At 42.3% G+C, this 26,594-nt stretch overlaps 1 protein-coding gene across 16 annotated transcripts in view; it reads left to right on the top strand.

Annotated features, from left to right (window-relative positions):
• Window positions 1-26,594, top strand: part of GRIP1 (glutamate receptor interacting protein 1) — a 713,137-nt gene that overhangs the window by 480,973 nt on the left and 205,570 nt on the right. For all 16 annotated transcript variants that reach the window (XM_040344055.1, XM_040344049.1, XM_040344050.1 and 13 more), the window contains exon 3: window positions 11,625-11,760. In XM_040344055.1, coding sequence (XP_040199989.1) covers window positions 11,625-11,760 — 136 coding nt within the window. The remainder of the gene's footprint in view (window positions 1-11,624; window positions 11,761-26,594) is intronic.

Genomic DNA, 26,594 nt, shown 5'->3' on the forward strand with positions numbered 1-26,594 from the left:
GATCATTCCCGAGGCACACAGAATGGCAGTCTGTCTATGTAAACAAGGCAGATCACCGTTTTGTGACAGGAGAAGACTAAGATCTTGTGTTTCTGCCAAGTAGGAACATGAATCTCTGTCTTACAGTTAAAGCACATCCCCCACAGTTAGAAAGCACCCCTTAGGAACACATCTAAACCTTTGATTGCCCCTGATGTTAATCCCTTTCCTGCCAGTACAATGACAGTGCATATTTTTTTAAGACTTATCACAATATTAGTGTCACTGGCTCCCAAAAAAGTGTCACTTGGTGTCCAATTTGTCCGACGCAATGTCGCAGTCCCGCTATAAGCTGCTGATCAGCACCATATACTAGTAAAAAACATATTGGCCAAAATTGATGCAGAAAACATCTCAGAAATTAAGTGAGCACCTAACTTCCCAGTCCCTGTTGTGGTAGGCCCATTCTGTGGAACCCTTTGCCTACACACAGTGCAAGGTACTATTCAAAAAAGTAATTGCTGCAGGAAACAGTTTCAGGCATGTTTCAGTCTTTGTTGTTTCACAAGTATTAATTGAAGGCGGCTTTGCTTGACTCTTTAGAATTTCATTTGGTAGCGAAGTGTTATTTCCTTTCAAATAAAAGCTGTCTTTTATGTATTGCTACAGTTGAACAGTCCAAAATCTATCTTGGTTCCCTGTCTGTATTAATATTTATGAAACAGCAAGTGCATTCGACAAAGTAGCACACCTTTAAAATTCACCATGAACGATTTCTGCAGATGTTAATGAACATCAAGATGTCAATGGGCATAACTCCTAACTGTCCCTGATTTTGAATCACTATCCCTGAATTGGAACAAAGTCCCTCTGACCCTCCTTCCTCCTTGTTTGCCCTCATTTTGGTCTAATCTATATAGTGGTATATAAAATGCACCATGTATCTACCAAAAATGCTTCACAGTGCTAAACCTTTTATCCAATTTTTAAATTGTTGCATTTGTAAATTTCAAAAGCCAGTATAAAGGAACAGTAGTGGTAAAAAAAAAAAAAAGCACTTGTGGGTTTAACTAATCCTTGTATAATTCACCATTACGCCAACACACTTTTGCTAATAGATGTCCCTTAAAGCTACACAATTAATCATTAGCGATTCTACCCCCTCCCAATCGGAAAAAAAAAAAAAGAATTTCCCCGATTCAATCTAACCAGTGCAGAGTTCTCTGCTCACTTCTGACAGCTGACAAAAAATATCCAAGCAGCTTACCAAGTTTACAGTTGCAATAAAAAGTATGTGAACCCTTTTGCAATGATATGGGTTCCTGCACAAATTGGTCATAAAATGTGATCTGACCTTCATCTAAGTCGCAACAGAAGACAATCGCAGTCTACTTAAACTAATAACGCACAAAGAATTAAATGTTACCATGTTTTTATTGAACACACCATGTAAACATTCACAGTGCAGGTGGAAAAAGTATGTGAACCCCTAGACTAATGACATCTCCAACAGCTAATTGGAGTGAGGTGTCGGCCAACTGGAGTCCAATCAATGAGATGATATTGAAGGTGTTGGTTACAGCTGCCCTGCCCTATTAAAAACACACACCAGTTCTAGGTTTGCTTTTCACAAGAAGCATTGCCTGATGTGAATGATGCCTCAAACAAAAGAGCTCTCAGACTTGCGATTAAGAATTGTTGACTTGCATAAAGCTGGAAAGGGTTATAAAAGTATCTCCAAAAGCCTTGCTGTTCATCAGTCCACGGTAAGACAAATTGTCTATAAATGGAGAAAGTTCAGCACTGCTGCTACTCTCTCTAGGAGTGGCCGTCCTGTAAAGATGACTGCAAGAGCACAGTGCAGACTGCTCAATGAGGTGAAGAAGAATCCTAGAGTGTCAGCTTAAGACTTGCAAAAGTCTCTGGCATATGCTAACATCCCTGTTAGCGAATCTACTATACGTAAAACACTAAACAAGAATGGATTTCATAGGAGGATACCACAGAGGAAGCCAATGCTGTCCAAAAAATACATTGCTGCACGTTTACAGTTTGCACAAGAGCACCTGGATGTTCCACAGCAGTACTGGCAAAATATTCTGTGGACAGATGAAGCCAAAGTTGAGTTGTTTGGAAGAAACGCACAACAATATGTGTGGAGAAAATGAGGCACAGCACACCAACATCAAAATCTCATCCCAACTGTGATGTATGGTGGTGGGGGCATCATGGTTTGGGGCTGCTTTGCTGCGTCGGGGCCTGGACGGATTGCTATCATGAAAACAAAAAAAAATGAATTCCCAAGTTTATCAAGACATTTTGCAGGAGAACTTAAGTCCATCTGTCTACCAGCTGAAGCTCAACAGAAGATGTGTGTTGCAACAGGACAACGACCCAAAGCATAGAAGTAAATCAACAACAAAATGGCTTAAACAGAAGAAAATACACCTTCTGGAGTGGCCCAGTCAGAGTCCTGACCTCAACCGGATTTAGATGTTGTGGCATGACCAAGAAAGCCATTCACACCAGACATCACAAGAATATTGCTGAAATGAAACAGTTCTGTAAAGAGGAATGGTCAAGAATTACTCCTGACCGTTGTGCACGTCTGATCTGCAACTACAGGAAACGTTTGGTTGAAGTTATTGCTGCCAAAGGAGGTTCAACCAGTTATTAAATCCAAGGGTTCACATACTTTTTTTTACATGGTGTGTTCAATAAAAACATGGTAACATTTAATTCTTTGTGTGTTATTAGTTTAAACAGACTGTGATTGTCTATTGTTTATGACCAATTTGTGCAGAAATCCATATCATTCAAAAGAGTTCACATACTTTTTATTGCAACTGTATCTCAACATCAGAGATGACTATAAACAAAGTAACATTTGTTCTTAGATCAAATGAATAAACTTCTGTCTGTAAATGAGGTCAGTTTAACCACTTAAAGACAATTTGTTGCGTATAAATGGAAATCAGTATTTTTTGCTAGAAAACTTCTTTAAACCCCCAAACATTACATGTATTTTTTTTAGCCAAGACCCTAGAGAATAAAATGTTGTTGAAAAAAAACATTTGATGTTACGCCGCAAGAATCTAGTGTTCCTCATTCCAATTAGACAAACATGGGAGGTATCCATGGGTACTTGAACAACAAGATGTATATGGGTACCTTAACTTTGTTAGATCTCAGGAATAGAATAATTTATGGCTATGTAATAAGAGCAGAGCTTGAATCATCATCATCTGTGCTCACTGATGTACTTTGTGGTATTAATATGAATGTGTAAAATATATGCACATTTTTAAAAGATAAAAAGAACTTTGTGTTTAATTCCATCTATACCTCTCTTTTCCCATGACCACCTTTCCCAAAACCTTTTATTGTTTTTATCCACAGTAGATATTTTGCATAATAGAAACTCAGTCCAGATGAGTTCCAGATGCTTTTCTGCGTGTGCATTTGACGTGTTTTTAATGCGTTCAAGTGTGTTTTTGATGCAGTCCAGTGCACCCCCCCCCTTTTGATGCATTTTACAGCGTTTTAGTGCAGTGCAGAAAAATGCTTAATTTTTTTCTGGAACGCACTGAAACTACAAGTACTGGTTTGAACCATATAACCTACTTTCCATGCGTTTTTGATGCAGAAAAAAAATACACTGGACTGCACGTGGTGTGAACTGGCCCTTAGAAAGTATATGAAAGCATGTACCTTCTCTATGCTTCCAATGCTTTCATTACCCATAGATGTGAATACAAAATTCTGAAGGTCTGATTGCACAAGGGAATCAGTTTATTTGTGTTGTTTATCTTTAAAACAATCCATTTATTGACTCTGAACTTTTATAGAATTGTTTATTGAACACGATTAAATATCTGATAGTTAAGGAACTCTATTTTCATAAATCAATATGTACATTCTGCTTTTTTTTTTCTTTTTCTTTTTTTTTTTTTAACTACTGATGTTTCCTACCATACCTTAGGTAAAGATGCACCTCTCTGTTTTGTATACATAGTGCTAGTAAAAAAAGGAACAGGAGTAAGAATGACAAATATCAGCATTGGTGACTAGTGTGGGATTTGGGCACAAAACAAAGGAATTGGTTAGTTGAACCCAAAAATGTTAACCGGTTTCATTCCTTGATGTTTTTAGTTGTGTTAATATTTAGGTCCATATGATAGCCAGTGAATAAATAGTGCCTGAAGTAAAGCAGTGAATCTTTTTACAACAATAATTTGATAGTTTCTATTGGATTCAATAAAATGTACCTGTTTTATATTTTAACTTCTACTCTAATGATTACCATACTTGGAGAAAATGATCAATTTTAGTTTTTGTGCAACAGTCGCAATACAGGTTGGGTTACAAACAAGATTGGATCTGTAGGTTTATTTCTTAAGTTGAATCTGTTTGTAAGTCGGAACAGGCAAAAACATTTAAGTGTGGCTCCAGCCCAAAAAACTTTTTAAGCTTTTTGGATAGCATACGGAAGGGTTATCACCCCTGTAACATTTGTTTTGCTGTCTGTGCCCCTGTTCAGAAGATTTCACCTCACTTTCTTTTCCAATGACAATTGGATTTTGAACATTTTAAATTGTTGTGGAAACAAAGATTGGTGATAACGCATCAGTGGAGGTACATTTTCCCCCATAATAACTCTTAAAGGAGTGGATTTCCCTTCCTAGGGGTAGATTTCCTCTCACTTCCTGTTTTTCCTCCCTCCGTTGGTAAGTTGGGTGTTTGTAACTAGGGGACTGTCTGAATTTGGACTATTTGTGTTCTAGAATCTTGAATGCCAAAACTCAACTAAAGATGAGACCAGGCTGGTTAAAAAGAAAAACGTTGCCTCTATTTATTTGCATGGTTGCTGTGTGATATTGTACAATTGTATTCCATAACTGGTGCAGGATACCCTCCACACACACTTCAGTTGCCTTGCAGTTAGCAATTGTAAAAAGTTATTAACTTGTATACCAAGGAACATTGCATTTAACGTGGTTGTAAAGGCTGTTTTTAAAAAACAACAAACATGTTCTGCTTACCTCCTCTGTGAAATTATTATTAGAGCAGCCACGAACCTCCTCTTCTGGGATCTCCGCCAGCTTTCTTGGCTCCTGCTCTTCTCTGAGTGCCTCCATAGCAAGCAGCTATGGGGACACTCCTGCAGGCTTGCTCTGGGGCCTGGCTGTGTGTGTTCATAGAAACGCACTGCCCAGCTTGACCCCATCACTGCTCCTGTCTCACATGACTTGACTGACAACAGCAGGAGCTAGTGACTCCTGCTACTTTCAGCCAAGTTGTGAGAGCACCGAGAGAGATGAGGAGAACTGAACCCGGGCACTGCGATGGATTGATACAGGACTAAGGTAATTGTTTAAAGGGTCACTAAAGGAATTTTTTTTTTTAGCTAAATAGCTTCCTTTACCTTACTGCAGTCCTGGTTTCATGTCCTCATTGTTCGTTTTTGCTTTTAATGTTGCTGTAAATCCTCTCTGTTCTGGACACTTCCTGGTTGCCTGTTTCCTGATAACCACAGTGCTGGGAGATTTCTCACGGTGGTCACTAATGTGATTATTGTGTGAAAAACGAAACTGGATTGGTGCTGAGGAGTTTTAGACAAAGTATCACTGCTCTCTATTGGCTGACTGCCCTCTAGTGGCTCTCTGTACATCAGAGAACCAGGAAACAACAACAAAAACGAAACTACACTGCAGGCACATTATATGATTGTTTTTTATCTATTTTTTAATCATTTTTAACCACTTCCCGACGGCCGTACGACTATATACGGCCGCCGGGTGGCTCTACTTCTCTGGGAGGCCGTGTTTTTACGGCCGCCCCTTTTCGCGTTCCCCGCACGCGCTCCCGAGCGCGCAGCGGGGAACTGCTGTGCTGGCCGTGTCCCTTGGACACAGCCAGTCACAGATCGCCGTGAACGGCCAATCGGAGCGGCCGTTTCCTAGGCGATCTGTGCGGCCAATGAGAGATGATCTCATATGTTTACATATGAGATCATCTCTCATTCCCGGCTCTCGCAGACAGCGGTGCTGTCAGGGGAGAGAGGAGACGGATCTGTGTCTCTTGTACATAGGGACACAGATCGGTCACCCCCCCAGTCACCCCCCCTCCCCCACAGTTAGAACACTAATTAGGATACACATTTAACCCCTTCCTCACCCCCTAGTGTTAACCCCTTCCCTGCCAGTCACATCTATACAGTAATTAGTGCTTATTTATAGCACTGATTGCAGTATAAATGTGAATGGCGCCAAAAATGTGTCAAAAGTGTCCGATGTGTCCGCCATAACGTCGCAGTCCCAATAAAAATCGCAGATCGCCGCCATTTCTAGTAAAAAAAAAATTTATACAGTAATTAGTGCATATTTATAGCACTGATTGCAGTATAAATGTGAATGGCGCCAAAAACGTGTCAAAAGTGTCCGATGTGTCCGCCATAACGTCGCAGTCCCAATAAAAATCGCAGATCGCCACCATTTCTAGTAAAAAAAAAAAAAAATAATAATAATTCTGTCCCTTATTTGTAGGCGCTATAACTTTTTGCGCAAACCAGTCGCTTATTGCGATTTTTTTTTTTTTTTTTTTAATAAAAATATGTAAAATACGTATCGGCCTAGACTGAGGATAAAAAAAAAAACGTAAAAAAAAAAAATTTAGCTATTTATTATAGCAACAAGTAAAAATATTTTTTTTTTTTCAAAATTGTCGCTCTATTTTTGTTTATAGCGCAAAAAATAAAAACCGCAGAGGTGATCAAATACCACCAAAAGAAAGCTCTATTTGTGGGGAAAAAAGGACGTTAATTTTGTTTTCGAGCCACGTCGCACGACCGCGCAATTGTCAGTTAAAGCGACGCAGTGCCGAATCGCAAAAAGTCCTCTGGTCAGGAAGGGGTTTAAGTGCCCAGTAAGGAAGTGGTTAAAAGGAATCAGTTAACTATTATGTCTCTATGCCCTGTAAACAATCATTTCAGCTAAAAAAAAAATTCCTTTAGTGACCCTTTAAGGGGAGGCTAGGGGGCCTCTGTTATTGGAAGTTTTTTTTTTACCATAATGCAGAGGATTCATTAAAGTAAACAACTTGTTGCCTTTACAACTACTTTGTGTGGTGGGGAATCCAATTTTACGTCTCTTACATTGCAGTAAAAGGTATAGACTTTGTGGGTGGTGTAGAGATTCATATCACATTAACTTGAAGTAGAACTTAAAGGGACACTAAAGGCAAGATTTTTTTGGTTTAAAAATAACAAACATGTTATACTTACCTCCGCTGTGCAGTTCGTTTTGCACAGAGTGACCCGGATCCGTGTCTTCTGGGGTCCCTCGGCGACTGTCTCTGCTCCTCCTCGCAAAAGCTTTCCACGTTCATGCGAGCTCCCTCGCATGGTGGAAAGCTTTTGCGAGCGCGCTCCTGTGATACAGCGGATTGTATCACTCGGCCCTGCCCCCCGGCGCGCCGCGTCATCTGCTGTGATTGACAGCAGCGCCAGCCAATGGCTGCGCTGCTATCAATCAGCCCAGCCTAGCCAATCAACGGCCAGGCTGGGAACCGAACAGGAGGACGAGAACGCGCACGGGACTTTCGAGGGGTGAGGTAAGTAAAACGGGGGCTCGGGGAGGGGGGGGCTGTGCTGTCAGATGTTTTTTTACCTTAATGCATAGGATGCAGTAGGGTAAAACATTTTTTACCTTTACAACCCCTTTAAGTCATTGTTAACTTTCCATCTATTAAATCTTCTACCCTTGTTTTACCTTTGGACATTTTTTTTCTGCCAGTAAATACCTTATACAGCCCACTTCCTGTTTCTTGTCTGGTCATTGGCCTAGGCTTATAAGACATGCACAGCTCTCTCTCTCTGTCTTGTAAGAGTTTGCCAGGAAAGGAGTCTTAAGAGGGCCAATGAAAGCTGCAGGGCTGCAGAGCCCTGGCGCTTTCACTGGAGGTGTGTGTGTCTGTGTAAATCCAGGAAGTGAACAGGCAGCAGCTTCAGCTGCCCACAGTTAAAATGGCTGCAGCCAGACTTGGTGGAGGGAGATTTCTGCAGCATATTTGACAAGTACAGAATCACAGTATATATAAAATAATATGCAAAGTGGTTGGAGGGAAGCTTCAGAATGGCAAAGATGTTTTTATTACAAATTATGTGAGCAGACTTCAGTTCCTCTTTAAAGGGGTTGTAAAGGTAAAAGTTTTTTCACCCTAATGCATTCTATGCATTAAGGTGAAAAACTTCCGACAATACCGGCCTCCCCAGCCCCCCGTTTACTTACCTGACCCCTCGAAAGTCCTGTGCCGTGAACGCTCTGGCATCTTGGCCGGCTTCCCGGGTCATTCATTGGTCGATTGAAGCAGCGCAGCCATTGGCTCGCGCTGCTGTCATCCACAACCAATGACGCGGTGCACCGGGGGCGGAGCCGAGTGATATAGTGAGCGGCTATGGCTGTCTGCTGTATCACGGGAGCGCGCCCGCAAGGACACACCATGCGAGCTCTCTCGCATGAATGTGTGGAGTTCTTGCGGGGAGGACCAGAGACAGCCGCAGAGGGACCCCAGAAGATGTGGATCGAGGCCACACTGTGCAAAACGTGTTTGTTATTTTTAAAAAATAAAAATCCTTTACAACCCCTTTAAGCATTTTTAGGAGGAGCAGCTATATGTTTCAATATAACTGTATCAGTCTGAAAGTAAAAGACCCAATGCTTTCATTTAACTGCTCCAACATTCCTTTTTATCATTTCTTGCACATGATCATACAGTAGTATTGCTTAGTTTTAAACAAATCATATGGATTGAATGTTCAGAAAGCTCTCATACCAGAAGGACAAATTGGAAAAGGAAACCATCATGAACTCTTTTTTGTGGAGTGACAAACTATGAAAATTCATAGTGTATGGCCAGCTTCGCAATAACCTGCTAATTGAGTTTTTATGATATGATGTTAATTGTAAATTGACTTGCCATAAAACATGAGTTTTTATGTATGTTAATACTACATAATGCATTGACTGGAGGCAGGTAGTAAATGCATACACATGAATAGCAACCATAATTGTTGCGCTTAGATTTAAATTATAGCAGACATTTTTTCATTTGACAAGTGGCAGATTTTGGAAAAAATAATAAATGCATAAACACCATCTAGGTGCTTAAAGCGGTATTCAAGGCAAACTGCTAAATACACACTTGAAATACATACTGTATGTTGAAGCTGTCATGCATTTCAAAAGATTTATATTTCTGCCTTGAGATTCACACAACTTTGCACCACAGCTAGACATGACTTTTCTCTGCTACTGTTAACCGCTTTAGGACCGCCCCCTGTTATCAATATGCCCAATGAAGAGGAAGACCGCGGGGGGCTGGGGTTATTCTGCAGCACAGAAGGTTTTTTACCTTGCATGCAGTGGGTATAGAAGAGAATCACCCCACCGCCGCCCCCCCTCCCCCTTAAATTAAATTGTGTTACTTTGCAGCCCTTAAATAAGACATGCCATTTTTGTTTTATCCAGCTATTATTTTTGTTTTGTTACTAGTGCAACTTAAAACATCCACATGAAAGTTATAACACCATCACGTCAGAAAAAAAATTAAAAACAGCATCACTGAGTTGGAAAAAGAATTGCCCCCCTTATTTCAATATTTACTTGAATCGCCTTTTACTTTAATTACAGCCTTTAGTCTGTTGGGATAGGTCTCTACTAAGTTTGCACACCTAGACTTCGCAAACTCTTCCATTTGCCCACTCTTCTTTGCAGAACTTTTCAAGTTCAGTTTAATTTGATGGTGACTGTTTGTGAACTGCAGTCTTCAAGTCATTCCACAGATTTTCAATGGGGTTTAAGTCTGGGCTCTGGCTAGAGACCATGCAAACACTTTAACCTTTTTCTCCAACCTCTGTGTGGTAATTGTTTGCTGTGTGCTTTGGGTCATTGTCATGAGGATAGGTAAACCTTCTTCCCATTGACAACTTTCTGGCAGAGTGCAGCAGATTTTCCTGGCGAATTTGATGGTATTTTGTCCCATTAATTTTCTTTTATCCTGACAAGTGCTCCAGTACTTGCTGCAGAGAAACACCCCCATAACAGAATATTACCACCTCCATGCTTTACTGTAGGAATGGTGTTATTTGGATGGTGCGCTGTATTACATTTTTGCCAGACATTAAGTTTGGCGTTGAGGCCAAATAATTCAATTTTAGTCTCATCTGACCATAACACATTTTCCATGTGGCCTCAGAATCTTCAGGGTGTATTTAAGGTGGTCAGATAAGATTAAACCAACAGATTAAAGGCTGTAATTAAAGCAAACGGTGGTTCAACAAAATCTTGACATGGGGGGTGGTCCTTTTTCTAAATCTGACATATTGGCATTCTATCTTTCACTTGGACGTTCTAAGCTGCACTAGTAAATGCAACTGGATAAAACAAAAACTGTCTGCCTTCATTTCAGGCTGCAAATCAACCAAATGTGATTATTTTAAAGGGGGTGATTCTTTTCTTTACCCACTGTAGAATGCAATAAGGTAAAAAAAAACCTTAAGGCTTTGGAACCACTTTAAAATACATGGGTATGTAGTTAAAAATCCTCTGTAGTCTGTCTTTCTAATCTATCATATTATAGATAGAGCCTCATCCAGCTATGTATCAAATCACATTCTCTTTACAGCACAGAACTAAATAATGAAAGAACCTGTATTTAGCAAACTATAGGTCTCCAAAATGTACAATACTTTATTTTAACCTGAATAAAAATAAAACCTTTTAGTCAACAACAACTTCATAGCTAATCTTTAGTTGACTGGATAATAATTAGATCTAAACCCCAAGGTTACTGCCAGACACGTGTTCCTATACAGTGGATTTGAGACCTTTCTTTGTGTCTTATCAAACTAACACCCGAAGTTTGAATTCAGTCACAGTATAATAACATCAAAATCTGCATCTACAGAGGCTTATTGAATTGTGTGACCTCCTGCCTTAAGAAATAATAAGCTTCATAAAGAATTCTAAATGTTGAAGTGATGAATAAAGCATCCTCTACTTGGAGGAGGAACAACCAGACAACATAATAAAGGCTTTTGGTAAATTGTAAAAATAAACCATGACTATTCCCACACTTCATGCTCAGGCATTTCAAGTTGGTTATTAGTATGTGAATGGAGGAAACTTGGTTCTCTATTTAGCAGAATTTTGTTTTTTGCCAGGAGGATTTTCCCGTGTTTGGGCTTTGACATTACCTTCCTAGGCTACATTCACACTTGAGCTTAGTGTTTGCAAGCTTTTTTTGAGGGGGCAGCATTTGTACAGACGTTGTTGCGGTCTTTTGTGCATTTTCACATATTTTGTAAAAAAAAGAAATAAAAAATAATGTACATATTTTAGACCATGTGCAGGTATGAACAGGCACAAGTGAAACCTGTGGGATTTTGCATATTGAGAGTTTGAGTTTTGACTCTAACCTGTAAATGGGGCCCAGAGCTCAGACTGGTAGTGCACAGAAAAATACAACTGTGATTTAGTGTCTGATAATAGGAAAACATATGTTTTTATTTATTCATTAAATGAAAATCATGCTGTGCAGATATTTTTAAGATTCTATTTTAATATCCATATGTTTCTTTTTAACAGAGGAGTTTAAGGGCTCAACAATAGTAGAATTAATGAAGAAAGAGGGCACCACACTTGGGCTTACAGTGTCAGGTGGAATAGACAAAGATGGGAAGCCAAGAGTATCAAACCTGCGCCAAGGAGGAATCGCTGCCAGGTAATCTCATATAAATTGTTTGTAACCTCCAACACAAACCATCCTATTCTAGTGGGCTGTTCTCCACTACACATACTAGCAGCTGTTCTTTCAAATTTTGTTTTGAAGTTTTTTCCGCTTGTTCCCATTGGATTCAGAATAGTTTCTTGATGTAGAACTAGCAGTTTTCAAATTTCAAATGGCAAGATGCTTTTTTTGAATGCCACATGCTATATACTTTTGCAATGCCCTAGTCTGGCTTTAAAGTGGTAGCAATGCTTTTTTGCTTTAACAAGGTATATTACAAACCCTATATATACAGTACACATGATTTTGTTATAACATATTTATTTATTTTTCATTGACAAAATGACACATTCTGCAAAGGGCATAGTGTTCACATCCAATCCTCCCCCCGAAAGCACTTTTACAGCTGTATTGAGTATTATATTATAAAGTGTTAAGGTGGTTGTAAAGATAAACGTTTTAAAAGTTTAGGCAACAAGCTTTGTGAGCTGATAGCAATTACAGAGACATAATTCAAGGATTCAAATGACTGGGAAATAACAATACCAGGGTATACACTACAGCTGAACTACAAGTGCCATCATGCCTCTGTCTGGGTGTCATGCTTGTGGCTGTCAGAGTCTTGCTATGCCTTATGAGACTTGTAGTTCTGCAACAGCTGGAGGTCCTCTAATTGCATATTCCTGCACTACATGAACGGCAGAGCAGGGAAGAGGGGAGGTGGATTTGCCATATATGTCAAAAATAGCATAACGCTAACATTAATTCAGAAAACAAATTAAATACTCTAAACTCTTGCGGTCTGCCCTCCAACCAGAGGTGTTCCCTTAAAATTGGTATAGTATACAGACCCCGAGGACAGACTGAAGATTAAAATAACTTGTTAAATGATGAGATAACTCCAATGGCAATGAAGAGAGAAGTTTTGATTATGGGTAACTTCAACATGCTTGACATTAACTGGAATTATCAAACTGCTAGTACAAGCAGGAACAGGGATGTAATGGAAGCACTGGATGGGGTTTCTCTAAAATAGTTAGTAAAAAGCCCAACCCGAGGTGATCATATTACTGACAAATGGGGATCTGATGTTGAGGTGGGAGAGAACTGGCTTCTAGTAATCACCAATGTCTCTCCTTTGGTATTAAAACAAGAACTGAAAAATCATATACAAAAACAAAAGTTTTAGATTTCAAACTGACAAATTTTGCTGAAATGGAGACATTTTCTATTTTTTTTTTAAAGGTTGGAGTAAAGCAACAGGAGTAAGTAATCATTGGGCACTGTTAAATCTTACTATCCTGGAGGTAACTAGATTATATGTCAGACAAGTTAGTAGGAATAAGCAGAAGAAAAATTCATTATGGTTCACTAAAGAGGCAAGTAGGATAGTAAAGGGAAAACAAAATCTGCATATAGAACATTCAAGGAAACAAAGTGTAGTTGACAGAGAAGAGTATAAAAATAGAGACAAAGAGGCCAAACACATTTTGTGCTGCCAAAGCACAGATAGAGGAGGAAATTGCTTAATCGATTAAGAAAGGAGATAAAACTTTTTTTAGGACCATTCGTGATAAAAGGAAAACATACAATGGAATCACTAAAATTAAAACTGGGCACAACACTTATGGCGAGGTTGTAGCAAACCATTTAAACAATTACAATAACAAGTTGGGAAATAAATTTGGTTCTTCTAATGAAAGTTCATTTTTAGGATTTCTAGAGACCGAGGTAGTAGAGGAACTGGCTCAGTTAAAGCGTAATAAAGCAATGGGCCCTGATGGTATTCATCTTAGAGTTCTAAGAACTTTGAGATATACAGGGCATCCAGAAAGTATTTACAGTGCTTCACTTTTTCTATGTTTTGTGTTACAGCCTTATTCCAAAATGGATTAAATTAATTATTTTCCTCAAAATTCTACAAAACCAATCATTGGTCACCTCCCTGAGTAAGGTCCTTCTCCCCCGATCTCTGTTTGGCCGGATAGCCCCCTCTAGGAAGAGTCCTTGTGGTTCCAAACTTCCTTTTTCGGATGATGAACGCCACTGTGCTCATTGGGACCTTCAATGCTACAGAAATATTTCTGTACCCTTCCCCAGATCTGCGCCTCGATACAATCCTGTCTCGGAGGTCTACAGACAATTCCTTGGCTTTTTTGGCTTAGTTTGTGCTCTGACATGCACTGTTAACTGTGAGACCTTTATATATAGGTGTGTGCCTTTCCAAATCATGTCCAATCAACTGAATTGACCACAGGTGGACTCCAATCAAATTGTAGAAACATCTCAATGATGATCAGTGCAAACAGGATGCACCCAAGCTCAATTTTGAGTGTCATGGCAAACAATGCTACAATGTAAAGTAGTGAGTTTACAGCTTGTATAACAGTGTAAATTTGCTGTCCCCTCAAAATAACTCAACGCACAGCCATTAATGTCTAAACTGATGGCAATAAAACTGAGTACACCCCTAATTGAAAATGTCCAAATTGGGCCCAACGTGTCAATATTTTGTGTGGCCACCATTATTTTCCAGCACTGCCTTAACCCTCTTGGGCATGAAGCTTACCAGAGCCTCACAGGTTGCCACTGGAATCCTCTTCCACTCCTCCATGACGACATCACGGAGCTGTTGTATGTTGGAGACCTTGCACTCCTCCACCTTCCATTTTTAGGATGCCTCACAGATGCTCAATTTGTTCTAGGGGGGGTGGGGGGATTTTGGTTAAGAGGACGAATGGAGGGCGGGATTTGACCCCTGTATCCAGCCCTACTGACTCCCTGTCTTCCGTCCTGCTGACCCCTGTACCCTGCCCTACTAACCCCCTGTCTTCCGTCCTGCTGATCCCTTCCCTACTGTCCCCCTGTATTTCATCCTGCTGAGCCCTGTTCCCTGCCCTACTTGACCCTGTCTTATGACCTGCTGACCCCTATACCTTGCCCTACTGACCCCCCTGTCTTTTGTCCTGCTGACTCCTTTACTCTGCCCTACTGTGCCCGTGCGACCCCTCTTCTCTGCCATAGTGACTTTTGGGCTCTGCCCTGCTGACCCCTGTACACTGTCCTGCAGACCCTTCTTCTCTGCCATGCTGATTCCTGTCCATTACCCACCCTGCTGACCCCTATCTTCTGTTCTGATAACCCCTGCTCTCCATCCAAGATCAAGAACATGACCTCAAACAAACAGGAGGAAAGTATCAATTTACTGAAACAGTAGTTGCTGCTTGGAATAGACTTAGTGGTAGTGAGACAGTCAAGAGTAAATGGCATCATTGCTTTATGCAACACCCCTCCCACCGCATCCCCCCCTATATATTTACTTGGTCCAGAGCTGTGTACATCTGCAGCAACTCTTCTCCCCTCTCCCGTTTCACCAACTCAGCTGAGAGCAGTGGGAGCTGTTGGCTTCTGCTTCTGTTGGTCAAAACCGGGGGTTCGGGCCGAGCCGTGCTGTTTGTCTGAATAGGTGCAAACAGCCTGCAAACAGCCTGGCTCAGGAGCGAGGTAGCATGGTTGCCAAATTGCAAGCGGCATGCTATTGTGGAAACTCTGTGGAGGGAAGGAGCCAGAATCGCTGCCGGGAGGCCCAAGAAGAGGAGTATTAGGGCTGCTCTGTGCAAAACCATTGCACAGAACATGTAAGTATTACATGTTTGTTATTGTAATGACAAAAGGGAACCTTTACAATCACTTTAAAGCCTAAAACTGGATATACATGCTTAGTTCACTGGCCCACACAAGTGAAGTGCATGGTGGCATCTTCACCATTGTGCTATTGTATTCTGGGAACGCATGCATTGTCAGTATACACTGATCAGCGCTGCAGCCAATTGGTTGCAGCCACTGATCGAACTTAAAGCGGAGGTTCACCCAAAAATCCACTTTTTGACATTAGCTGTAGCATACTGCTAACATCTGCAGTATGCTGTTTTTTTTTTTTTTTTTTACTTGTACTTATCGTTATATGAGCCCTTGTTTTCCGGCTCCGAGCGGGGAATCCTGCGGGGAATGGGCGTTTCTAAGCGAAGAGGAGTTGATTGACGGCTGCTAAGGCGTGTCTTGGCCTCTGTTTAATCTTCAACTGCCATGATGCTGCACATGTGATCAGTTATGACACCAGCCATTGGATGGTTTGACAGTTTGGTTGAGAGCACAACCAATGTGACAGTTAGCATTCCTGGCATGCCAGGAATGTAACTGCTTTTTCAAACTGTTAAATTGATGGGTTTACTTCCGCTTTAAGGATGCTGGAAAGTTCATTTTGAGGGTGAACCTCCGCTTTAAGTTTTCCAACAGTTCAGTTCCACATAAGTCGATCTACCAATCGACTTTTATCAAGCAGGGAGAGCCACACACCCAAATTAAAGTTCAGTCAGTCCCTGCTGAACTGGCTGAATTTTGTTCAATGTGTACCCACCTTACCACTTTGTAGACTGTTGGCGTGTGTGTTTACAGTGGGTTTTTTAAGCCAGCCCTATTTTTTTCCTTCATCCAGCAGGCTGACTGAAAGAACAAGTGAGGTGGATGGAGGAATTCTCCCTTGCCAAGACATGTATTCTGACGTACACTGATCAGTGGCTGTAGTGGATGCTAAAGAAACATTTTCCAACATGTCTCTTTGACAGAAGTTGATTAGTAATTGACTTCTGTTGAGCAGGGATGGCCACACACTAATTGAAATTAGCTTGGTCCCTGCTGAACCAGACACATTTTGAACTGTGTATAGCCAGCTTAGAGTCGAAGTGTCCAATCTGCTGAGAACCTAAAGATTTACTGCAGCTTAGAGGTTGTGGCCTGCAGCAAAATGCAATTTACAGCACACAAGAGTTTTGGTAGCATAATAATGTGATATCTATGTTTCCTGCTAAAAAACATATCATTTTATCAAGATGTTATGGGTAAAGTTCTACTTTAAGCTGTGAAAGAAAGCTGCAGCCTACTTTCTAAAAATTACACCACCACTAGTGGCATCTAAGCAGTGACTAAATATATTTGTCACCCAAATTTTTCCCCTTTTGAGTGAGAACTACGTTTTTTTTACGTCCTATGAAATCGTCAGGCAAGTGTATCTCTTGCAGTGACAGCCGCTGGGAGGAGGGATCACCAGATTACCCTAGATCAGTCCCTGTGGTCATGGACCTGTTCCCAAAACTGCATCTCTAATGCTGCGTACACGCGGTCGGAATTTCCGATGGAAAAAGTCAGACTGACTGTATGCCCCATCTGACTTTTTCCGTCGAAAATTTTGACGGACTTAGAAAGGGAACATGTTCCTCTATTAGAAATTCTGTTCGTCTGTATGGTATTCTGACGGAGAAAAAAAACACGCATGCTCCGAAACCATTTGACACATGCTCGGAAGCATTGAACTTTTTCTAGGCTCAACATAGTGTTGTACGTCACCGCGTTTTTGACGGATCTTGGTGTGTCCGTGTGTATGCAAGACAGCTTGAGCGGAATTCCATTGGAAAAACCCGTCAATTTATTCGGACAGAAAAAACGGTCGTGTGTACGCGGCATAAGGGGAGCCCTTTTCCTATACACAGCATCTTGGCAGGCACTTGGGAGTCAAGGCAACAGCATTGTTTTTCTGGGAAATAAATTTGTGTAAGCATGTAGAGAGGGATAGGGAAGAGTGGGTAGTAAGCAGATATCTGTATGGGTTGCTCACCGCTGTCATTTGCAGAATGGACCCAAGTAACCCTTTTGATTGATAAAAGCAACAGACGAAAATGACAAAAACAGGGAATTTAATTTATAGATGCACAATGCTTGTAAATCGGCCTCTTAGGGGGTTATTTACGAAAAGGCAAATCCACTTTGCACTAAAAGTGCACTTGAAATTGCACTGAAAGTGTACTTGGAAGTGCAGTCACTGTAAATCTGAGGGGTAGATCTGAAATGAGGGGAAGCTCTGTTGATTTATTATTCAATCATGTGCAAGCTGAAATGGTGTTTTCTTTGCATGTCTCCCTCGGGTTTACAGCGACTGAACTTTCAGTGCAACTTCAAGTGCACTTTGCACTTGTAGATTTGCCTTTAGTAATTAACCCCCTCAGTGTTGCTCATACCATGTATGTAAAAGTATTGTCCACTTTTCTGTACTTTCAGCATTTGTAGGCATAGGAAAGGGTGCATGTATTGCAAAGATTTTTATTAGGGTTGTCCCGATACCACTTTTTTAGGACTGAGTACAAGTACCGATACTTTTTTTCAAGTAGTCGCCGATACCGAATACCGATACTTTTTTTTAAATGTGTCCCCAAATGCAGCCATGTCTCCCCACAAATGCAGCCATGTCCCCCCCATATGCAGCCATGTCCCCCCCATATGCAGCCATGTCCCCCCCATATCCAGGCAGCATGTCTCCCCCCCATGCAGCATGTCCCCCCCCCCCCCCATGCAGCATGTCTCCCCCATGTAGCCATGTCTCCCCCCATGTAGCCATGTCTCCCCCCATGTAGCCATGTCTCCCCCCATGTAGCCATGTCTCCCCCCATGTAGCCATGACTCCCCCCATGTAGCCATGACTCCCCCCCATGCAGCCATATCTCCCCCCATGCAGCCATGTCTCCCCCCCATGCAGCCATGTCTCCCCCCCATGCAGCCATGTCTCCCCCCCATGCAGCCATGTCTCCCCCCCATGCAGCCATGTCTCCCCCCATGTAGCCATGTCTCCCCCCCCCATGTAGCCATGTCTCCCCCCCCATGCAGCCATGTCTCCCCCCATGCAGCATGTCTCCCCCCCATGCAGCATGTCTCCCCCATGTAGCCATGTCTCTCCCCCATGCAGCATGTCTCCCCCATGTAGCCATGTCTCTCCCCCATGCAGCATGTCTCCCCCATGTAGCCATGTCTCCCCCCCATGCAGCATGTCTCCCCCCCCATGCAGCATGTCTCCCCCATGTAGCCATGTCTCTCCCCCATGTAGCCATGTCTCTCCCCCATGTAGCCATGTCTCTCCCCCATGCAGCATGTCTCCCCCATGTAGCCATGTCTCCCCCCCATGCAGCATGTCTCCCCCATGTAGCATTTCTCCCCCATGTAGCCATGTCTCCCCCATGTAGCATTTCTCCCCCATGTAGCCATGTCTCCCCCATGTAGCCAGCCATGTCTCCCCCCATGTAGCCAGCCATGTCTCCCCCCATGTAGCCAGCCATGTCTCCCCCCATGTAGCCAGCCATGTCTCCCCCCATGTAGCCAGCCATGTCTCCCCCCATGTAGCCAGCCATGTCTCCCCCCATGTAGCCAGCCATGTCTCCCCCCCATGTAGCCAGCCATGTCTCCCCCCATGTAGCCAGCCATGTCTCCCCCCATGTAGCCAGCCATGTCTCCCCCCATGTAGCCAGCCATGTCTGCCCCCATGTAGCCAGCCATGTCTCCCCCCATGTAGCCAGGCATGTCTCCCCCCATGTAGCCAGGCACGTCTCCCCCCATGTAGCCAGCCACGTCTCCCCCCATGTAGCCAGGCACGTCTCCCCCCCATGTAGCCAGCCACGTCTCCCCCCATGTAGCCAGCCACGTCTCCCCCCATGTAGCCAGCCACGTCTCCCCCCATGTAGCCAGCCACGTCTCCCCCCATGTAGCCAGCCACGTCTCCCCCCATGTAGCCAGCCACGTCTCCCCCCATGTAGCCAGCCACGTCTCCCCCCATGTAGCCAGCCACGTCTCCCCCCATGTAGCCAGCCACGTCTCCCCCCATGTAGCCAGCCATGTCCCGCTTACCTGTCCTGCATCCCCGCTACCGCCGACAGTCAGTGTAATACGCGCGCCGTTCCATTACAGCTTTGAATAGCTGTAATGATTGGCGCTGCGTATAGACACTCCCCCTCGCTCGGGATTGGACAGTTCATCCGAGCAAGGGGGAGTGTCTATACGCGGCGCCAATCATTACAGCTATTCAAAGCTGTAATGGAACGGCGCGCGTATTACACAGTCAGTCGGCGGTAGCGGGGATGCGGCGTAACGGCATTGGCGGCGGCGGCGTAACGGCATTGGCGGCGGTGGCGGCGGGGGGGGGGAGTATTCTATTCTGGTATCGGGGGTATTTGCGGGAGTACGAGTACTCCCGCAAATACTCGGAATCGGTCCCGATACCGATACTAGTATCGGTATCGGGACAACCCTAATTTTTATGATTATTATTTTGCCCAGAATTATACTTTAGCATATATATCCCTTCAAAGAAGACGTTTGAAAAGAAATTACATTTCCAAAGTGGGCCTTAATCTGTGACTGAACAGCCTAGACTGCTTGGGAAATTCTGAAAATGGTGAGTATGTGTATTAATCAAAAGAATCTTTGAAAGATCATTTATCGTCGTGTGGTAATGAGAAAACCTTTCAAATGGCCAGGTTTCCAACTTGTGCCATCTTACCATGAATTCAAATTACCTTTAAATACTTTAAGGTGATCGTCCCATCACAGGGCCACTTCAACACAGATGGGGCCTGTAAAAGAAGAGGCAGCCTATCTACCCTTCCATGGCCTGTGTGTTGAAAAACTGCTTAACTGCACTTCAAAAAATTGTACCTGCACCCCCCCCCCCCCATTTTGTGGTTCCTTTAGCTGGCTAATACTACAAACATGTCCTTGTGTCTTTGATTCAATTACATAGAAGGCAGGGCAATTAGTAGTTTACAGAAGATCGCTAGAAGCAAGATCTTTGGTGCGGCTCAAAGGAAGTGACAAGGACACTGCATTTTTGTTAGAATCATCAAATATTTCCTGCATTTGCTGAAAAGGTTCTTAGCTTGAAAAAAGAAAATGAATGCGACCACAATATGGCAGGACTGCAAGCTGCAACATATCACGTTTTTGTTCTAATGTTAAGTTATCCTTAATGATACTATTTGATTCTACACAAATGACATCTGAGTCCTGTACGTGATTCTTTTTTTATTTGCACCAACATACAATTTTCCCCTGTTCCCTTCTTCACTGCTGGGACCTTGAAGGGGACATACCCAAAAGCTTGTCTTAAAATAATTGTATGTTAGTGCAAAAAAAAAGTATAACAGACAGTACTTTGTCGCACTAATATGGCTACTATCACCTCAAGCATTCTACACAAATGTAACGCCCTGTAATGCAGGGAGATTATGTGAGGAAATTAAATTACAGTGTTGTCATAATACACTCAGTTTTTTCTTTGCCAATAATAATAAAAAAAAAATCGAACCGGATAATGAATAAATAACATGGCGTCATTATTTTTGTTTTGACTAACATTTCGAAAGATTTAACATCAAAATCAATTCTGGATAAACTTGCCTGGTTGATTCTTTTCCTGTTGATAACACTTTATTTAACAGTAGGTTGTGATTATACATTTTCAGTAGTACTCACAGCTATTTGTATGGTAGATTGTAATTGTATTTTTACAGGTACTAATATAGTGCCATCAATTTACACAGTGCTTTACATTTATATTGTACATCTACATCAGTTCCTGCCCTCAAGTGCTTTGCATTTATATTGTACATCCACATCAGTCCCTGCTCTCAAGGTGCTTACAATCTAAGGTCCCGAAGGCGGGCCATACATTATGCAGTTTTCTTTACTTCAACCACGGATTGAGGGAGAGAAAATTGCTCCAATCCCTCCCGCTACACTATTGTAGGGAGAGCGCAGGGTCAGTCTTTTTCAAGAATATTATTTTCGCCAACCTGAGTATAACTATATATTTTTTTATAAGTATAGTTGGGCTTCATATTTGTATCTCATGACTAAGGATTAAAACAATATGATGCTTCTTGCTTTCCTTAGATTCTGACTTCCTTCCAGGCACATGGCTCACTTGGTCTTTTAAGTCCATATTAATAATTTCTTGAGAGTCCAAGATTAGCTAAAACATCAAAGCAAGTTCAGCTGCAGGTCTCTTCTTATTCGTTCCAAGTAGATTTTTTTTCCCTTGACTTGTATTGTAATATTCTCTGTGTTGGTTGATTTAAAGGGAACTCATGTGTTTATAGTAACAGATCATGAGATTACACACCTTAGCCGTGACCATAATGAATGTTGTCAGTGATTCCTGAAGATGTAAATCTGATTCATAATGGAACCATAGGCACCAGTAAGTTATCTCCTTGTATTTATTGTCTTTTAAAGAACACTTGTTATTTTGGAGATAAGACAGTAAAGGAGTTTGAAAGGCAACTTGCATAAAACATGAAATTATTTTTAAATCTATTTAGATCTTTTTATTTTTAATGTAGGTATAGTAAAATAATATTAATACCCTTTATTTGAAATATGTAATTTTGAGGATTTTAAGAAACTTTATTGATTACATATAGTAGTAGATTATATTTAGTAGTAGATTATATTTTTTGTTCCCAGAGATTCTTGATGGAAGCCTTGCGAGCAATTTTATCAAACTAAATTCAAGCGTCAGGTTGTTAGTGGTTGTAAAGGCTGAAGTGCCCCCCCCCAATACTTACCTGAGTCCCATCTTGATCCAGCAATGTGAACAAGAGTAGCCATTGGCTCCCGCTGCTGTCAATCACGGCCTGTGGGGGGCAGGGCTGAATCATGCTCTGTGTGTCCTATGGACACACAGAGGCGGCTATGGAGTGAGCATGCGCGTGTGCCCCGTAGCAAGTGGCTTGCTATGGGGGAACTCCGCAAGGAGGAGGGGCCAGGAGCACCAGCAGGAGACCTGAGAAGAGGAGGCTGGGGGCTTCTCTGTGCAAAACCACTGCGTAAAGCAGGTAAGTATAACATGTTTATTATTTTTAAAAACAAAAACACAAGCTTTAAGCCAGCCATGTATGGATCGAAATTCAGCCAGTTCATCAGGGACTAGCTGAATTTCAGTCCATGTATGGACTAGTTGGTTATACTCAAGTCGATCTATAGATTGACATGTGTACAGCCAGCCTGTCTAGTTTCTCCCGAACGATCAGTGCCACCAGCTATAGCCGGAAACACTGATCATTGTGATTTGCTTGTTGGTAAGTCTCTTCATCTGCAAATTAAAATAGCTCAGCGGGAGTGATTGCCCCACCCACTTTAAATGTGTGGCTGGGGGAGTCGGTCCATTTGTTTTCATTCACCCCTCTGGTTAAACAGAAAAATTGTGTTACTTTAACCACCTGATCAGCCTGTTCTGTATAAGAAAAGCATCGCAGCAATGAACCTCCTGTTGTAGTAAATGCATGTAAATTGACTTGACACTCCATTCAGGTTCTGGGAAAGGTAGTGAGCTAATCACAGTCGCTGAGCAGGAAATTATACTTCTGGGGTGCCCCCAACTGTCATGATTGCAGAAACCCAACACTGTAATCCTTTTTTGCAAATTTAGAAAATCACAGATAGCGGCTGATTGAAATGGAAAATTAATTTGTAATAATAATAAATTACAAATTGCTATTTCAGAAATGATTTTATCATTTGTGAAGGTGGAGTTTTTTTCACAGAGAAACCGGCATATGTACATGATGGAGACAACAGTGTTGCGAGCAGGACTTGTATGCAGCCAGTTGGTGTTCTAAGAGCCAGTAATATCACTAATGACCTACTTGTTTCTATTCACATTAACATTTTTCAATTCAGTTTCAGCAAATTGATAAGATGTGTCTTCTGATAATTTAACAGATAACTAGAAAAGATACAATTTCTGGGGAAATTGTGCGGCGTGGTCTTGCCTCCACCAATACTCCTGACTGGAGACGGTGCCCCTGGAGATGTAAATGTGATCCAACAGTGTGTCGAGCCAGTTCGGTCCATTGCCCCATCAAAAACTGCTCCATTAAAAACTACCCCATCAAAACTGCACCATCCTATTTGCCCCATCAAAAACTGGTTGCTATGGAGTGGTTGCTATGGAGTGGTTGCTATGGAGTGGTTGCTATGGAGTGGTTGCTATGGAGTGGTTGCTATGGAGTGGTTGCTATGGAGTGGTTGCTATGGAGTGGTTGCTATGGAGTGGTTGCTATGGAGTGGTTGCTATGGAGTGGTTGCTACGGAGTGGTTGCTACGGAGTGGTTGCTATGGACGGTTGCTATGGTCGGGTTCCTATGGACCGGTTGCTATGGACGGTTGCTATGGACTGGTTGCTATGGACTGGTTGCTATGGAGGGTTGCTATGGACTGGTTTCTATGGACTGGTTTCTATGGACTGATGGCTATGGACTGGTTGCTATGGACTGGTTGCTATGGACGGTTGCTCTGGATTGATTGCTATGGACTGGTTGCTATTGACGGTTGCTCTGGATTGGTTGCTATGGACTGGTTGCTATAGAAGGTTGCTATGGAGTGGTTGCTATGGACTGGTTGCTATGGAATGGTTGCTATGGACAGTTGCTATGGAGTGGTTGCTAGAGACTGGTTGCTATGGACGGTTGCTATGGACTGGTTGCTATGGTCTGGTTGCTATGGACGGGTTCCTATGGACGGGTTCCTATGGACGGGTTCCTATGGACGGTTGCTATGGACTGGTTGCTATGGACGGTTGCTATGGACGGTTGCTATGGACGGTTGCTATGGACCGGTTGCTATGGACCGGTTGCTATGGACCGGTTGCTATGGAGTGGTTGCTATGGAGTGGTTGCTATGGACGGTTGCTATGGACGGTTGCTATGGACGGTTGCTATGGACGGTTGCTATGGACGGTTGCTATGGACGGGTTGCTATGGACGGGTTGCTATGGACGGGTTGCTATGGACGGGTTGCTATGGACGGGTTGCTATGGACGGGTTGCTATGGACTGGTTGCTATGGACTGGTTGCTATGGACTGGTTGCTATAGACTGGTTGCTATGGACATGTTTCTATGGACTGGTTGCTATGGAGGGTTGCTATGGTCTGGTTGCTATGGACTGGTTTCTATGGACTGGTTGCTATGTATGGTTGCTATATGCAGAGCATGCAGAAGTTACGCAGAGCCAAAAAAAACTGAGCCATATCACCTCAGTGTGTGGGAGGAGCTATAGAAAGCCCTCACAGATGTGTGTATGAAGGTTTTTACCTCAGCGTCTCCTAGGAAACCAATGCAAACACACTCGAGTCTCAAACTGGCGGCCCTCCAGCTGTTGCAAAACAAGTCCAATGAGGCATTGCAAGAATGACAGTTACCAGCATGACTCCCACAGGCAGAGGCATGATGGGACTTGTAGTTTTACAACAGCTGGAGGGCCACCAGTTTGAGACCCTTGCAAGCAGAGGAAAGTTCCCTCAGCCTTGTGTGGAAGGAGCCAACTCACCTCACAGCTGTTTGTGAGGTGTTATTAAACTTTTCAGCGTCTCCTAGGAAACCAATTGTTTGGTTTGCAGGCTCTCTGTAAACACAGCAGAAATTGAGGAATTTTTTTTTAATACTTGTCCTTCAAATTAAGGTATTTACCTCACAGAAAACACCTCACAACTACCTCACAACTGTGTGTATGAAGGTATTTACCTCACAGAAAACACCTCACAACTACCTCACAACTGTGTGTATGAAGGTATTTACCTCACAGAAAACACCTCACAACTACCTCACAACTGTGTGTATGAAGGTATTTACCTCACAGAAAACACCTCACAGAAAACACCTCACAACTGTGTGTATGAAGGTATTTACCTCACAGAAAACACCTCACAACTACCTCACAACTGTGTGTATGAAGGTATTTACCTCACAGAAAACACCTCACAACTGCCTCACAACTGTGTGTATGAAGGTATTTACCTCACAGAAAACACCTCACAACTACCTCACAACTGTGTGTATGAAGGTATTTACCTCACAGAAAACGCCTCACAACTGCCTCACAACTGTGTGTATGAAGGTATTTACCTCACAGAAAACGCCTCACAACTGCCTCACAACTGTGTGTATGAAGGTATTTACCTCACAGAAAACACCTCACAACTACCTCACAACTGTGTGTATGAAGGTATTTACCTCACAGAAAACGCCTCACAACTGTGTGTATGAAAGTATTTACCTCACAGAAAACACCTCACAACTGCCTCACAACTGTGTGGGAGGAGCTATAGAATCCCCTTACAGCTGTGCGTGAGGAGTTTTTATTACCTCAGCGTCTCCTAGGAAACCAATGTAAACATAAGCATGCAGCCTCTAAGCAGAGACTCAGATCCTGGATTTTTCTTAAATACTTGTCCTATTCAAATGGTTGTATTTTAAAAACTATGAATCGTACAGCGAATATCTTTATATTTTACGAATCACAAGACCCAGACCTACATTTTGATGTATAGTATGTCTCTGAAATAATAAAATTGAAGGCACAGTCGCAGTTTACAAATTCCAAAGATGATTTTAGTTTTCTAAACTTTGACCTCCATTGACTTCCATTGAAATAATGGATGGCGTAGGTTGAAAACAAATTATCATATTGTGAAAACGGTTTGATCAATCACTTAGCCGTGAACACGTGTGGAGGCAGCAGGGATAGCTGAACGTTTTGATATAAGATTTGTGTAGGTCGGCTTGAAAATGAGGGTGTGGTTGCAGTTTGCAAATCATGTAATGATTTTTCATTTTTAGAAATCCCACACTCTACCGCTCCCCATTCATTCCTATGGGAAAATTTTGCCGCAAAAATTACAATATTTCGCGAACGATTCGGCGAAATTTTCCACACAGTAATAGCCCACCGATCGGGAACAATCCGCACGATTCGATATATTACTCGTCTATGTAGTGTAAGAACTGTGGGAGGAGTTAGGGGGGCAAATTTGGCTATAAGAATAATATATATGTGAGATAACAATAAGTGCTCTTGCTATGCAAGACCACTTAATAAACACGTGGCAGAAGTCGGCAAGGTGTCTCTCTTGGTGGTATGGCCCCTTACAAAAGTCCTGCTCCTAATTCAGAAT

The sequence above is a fragment of the Rana temporaria genome, chromosome 3, assembly GCF_905171775.1.
Source record: "Rana temporaria chromosome 3, aRanTem1.1, whole genome shotgun sequence".
NCBI classification, from domain to species: domain Eukaryota; kingdom Metazoa; phylum Chordata; class Amphibia; order Anura; family Ranidae; genus Rana; species Rana temporaria.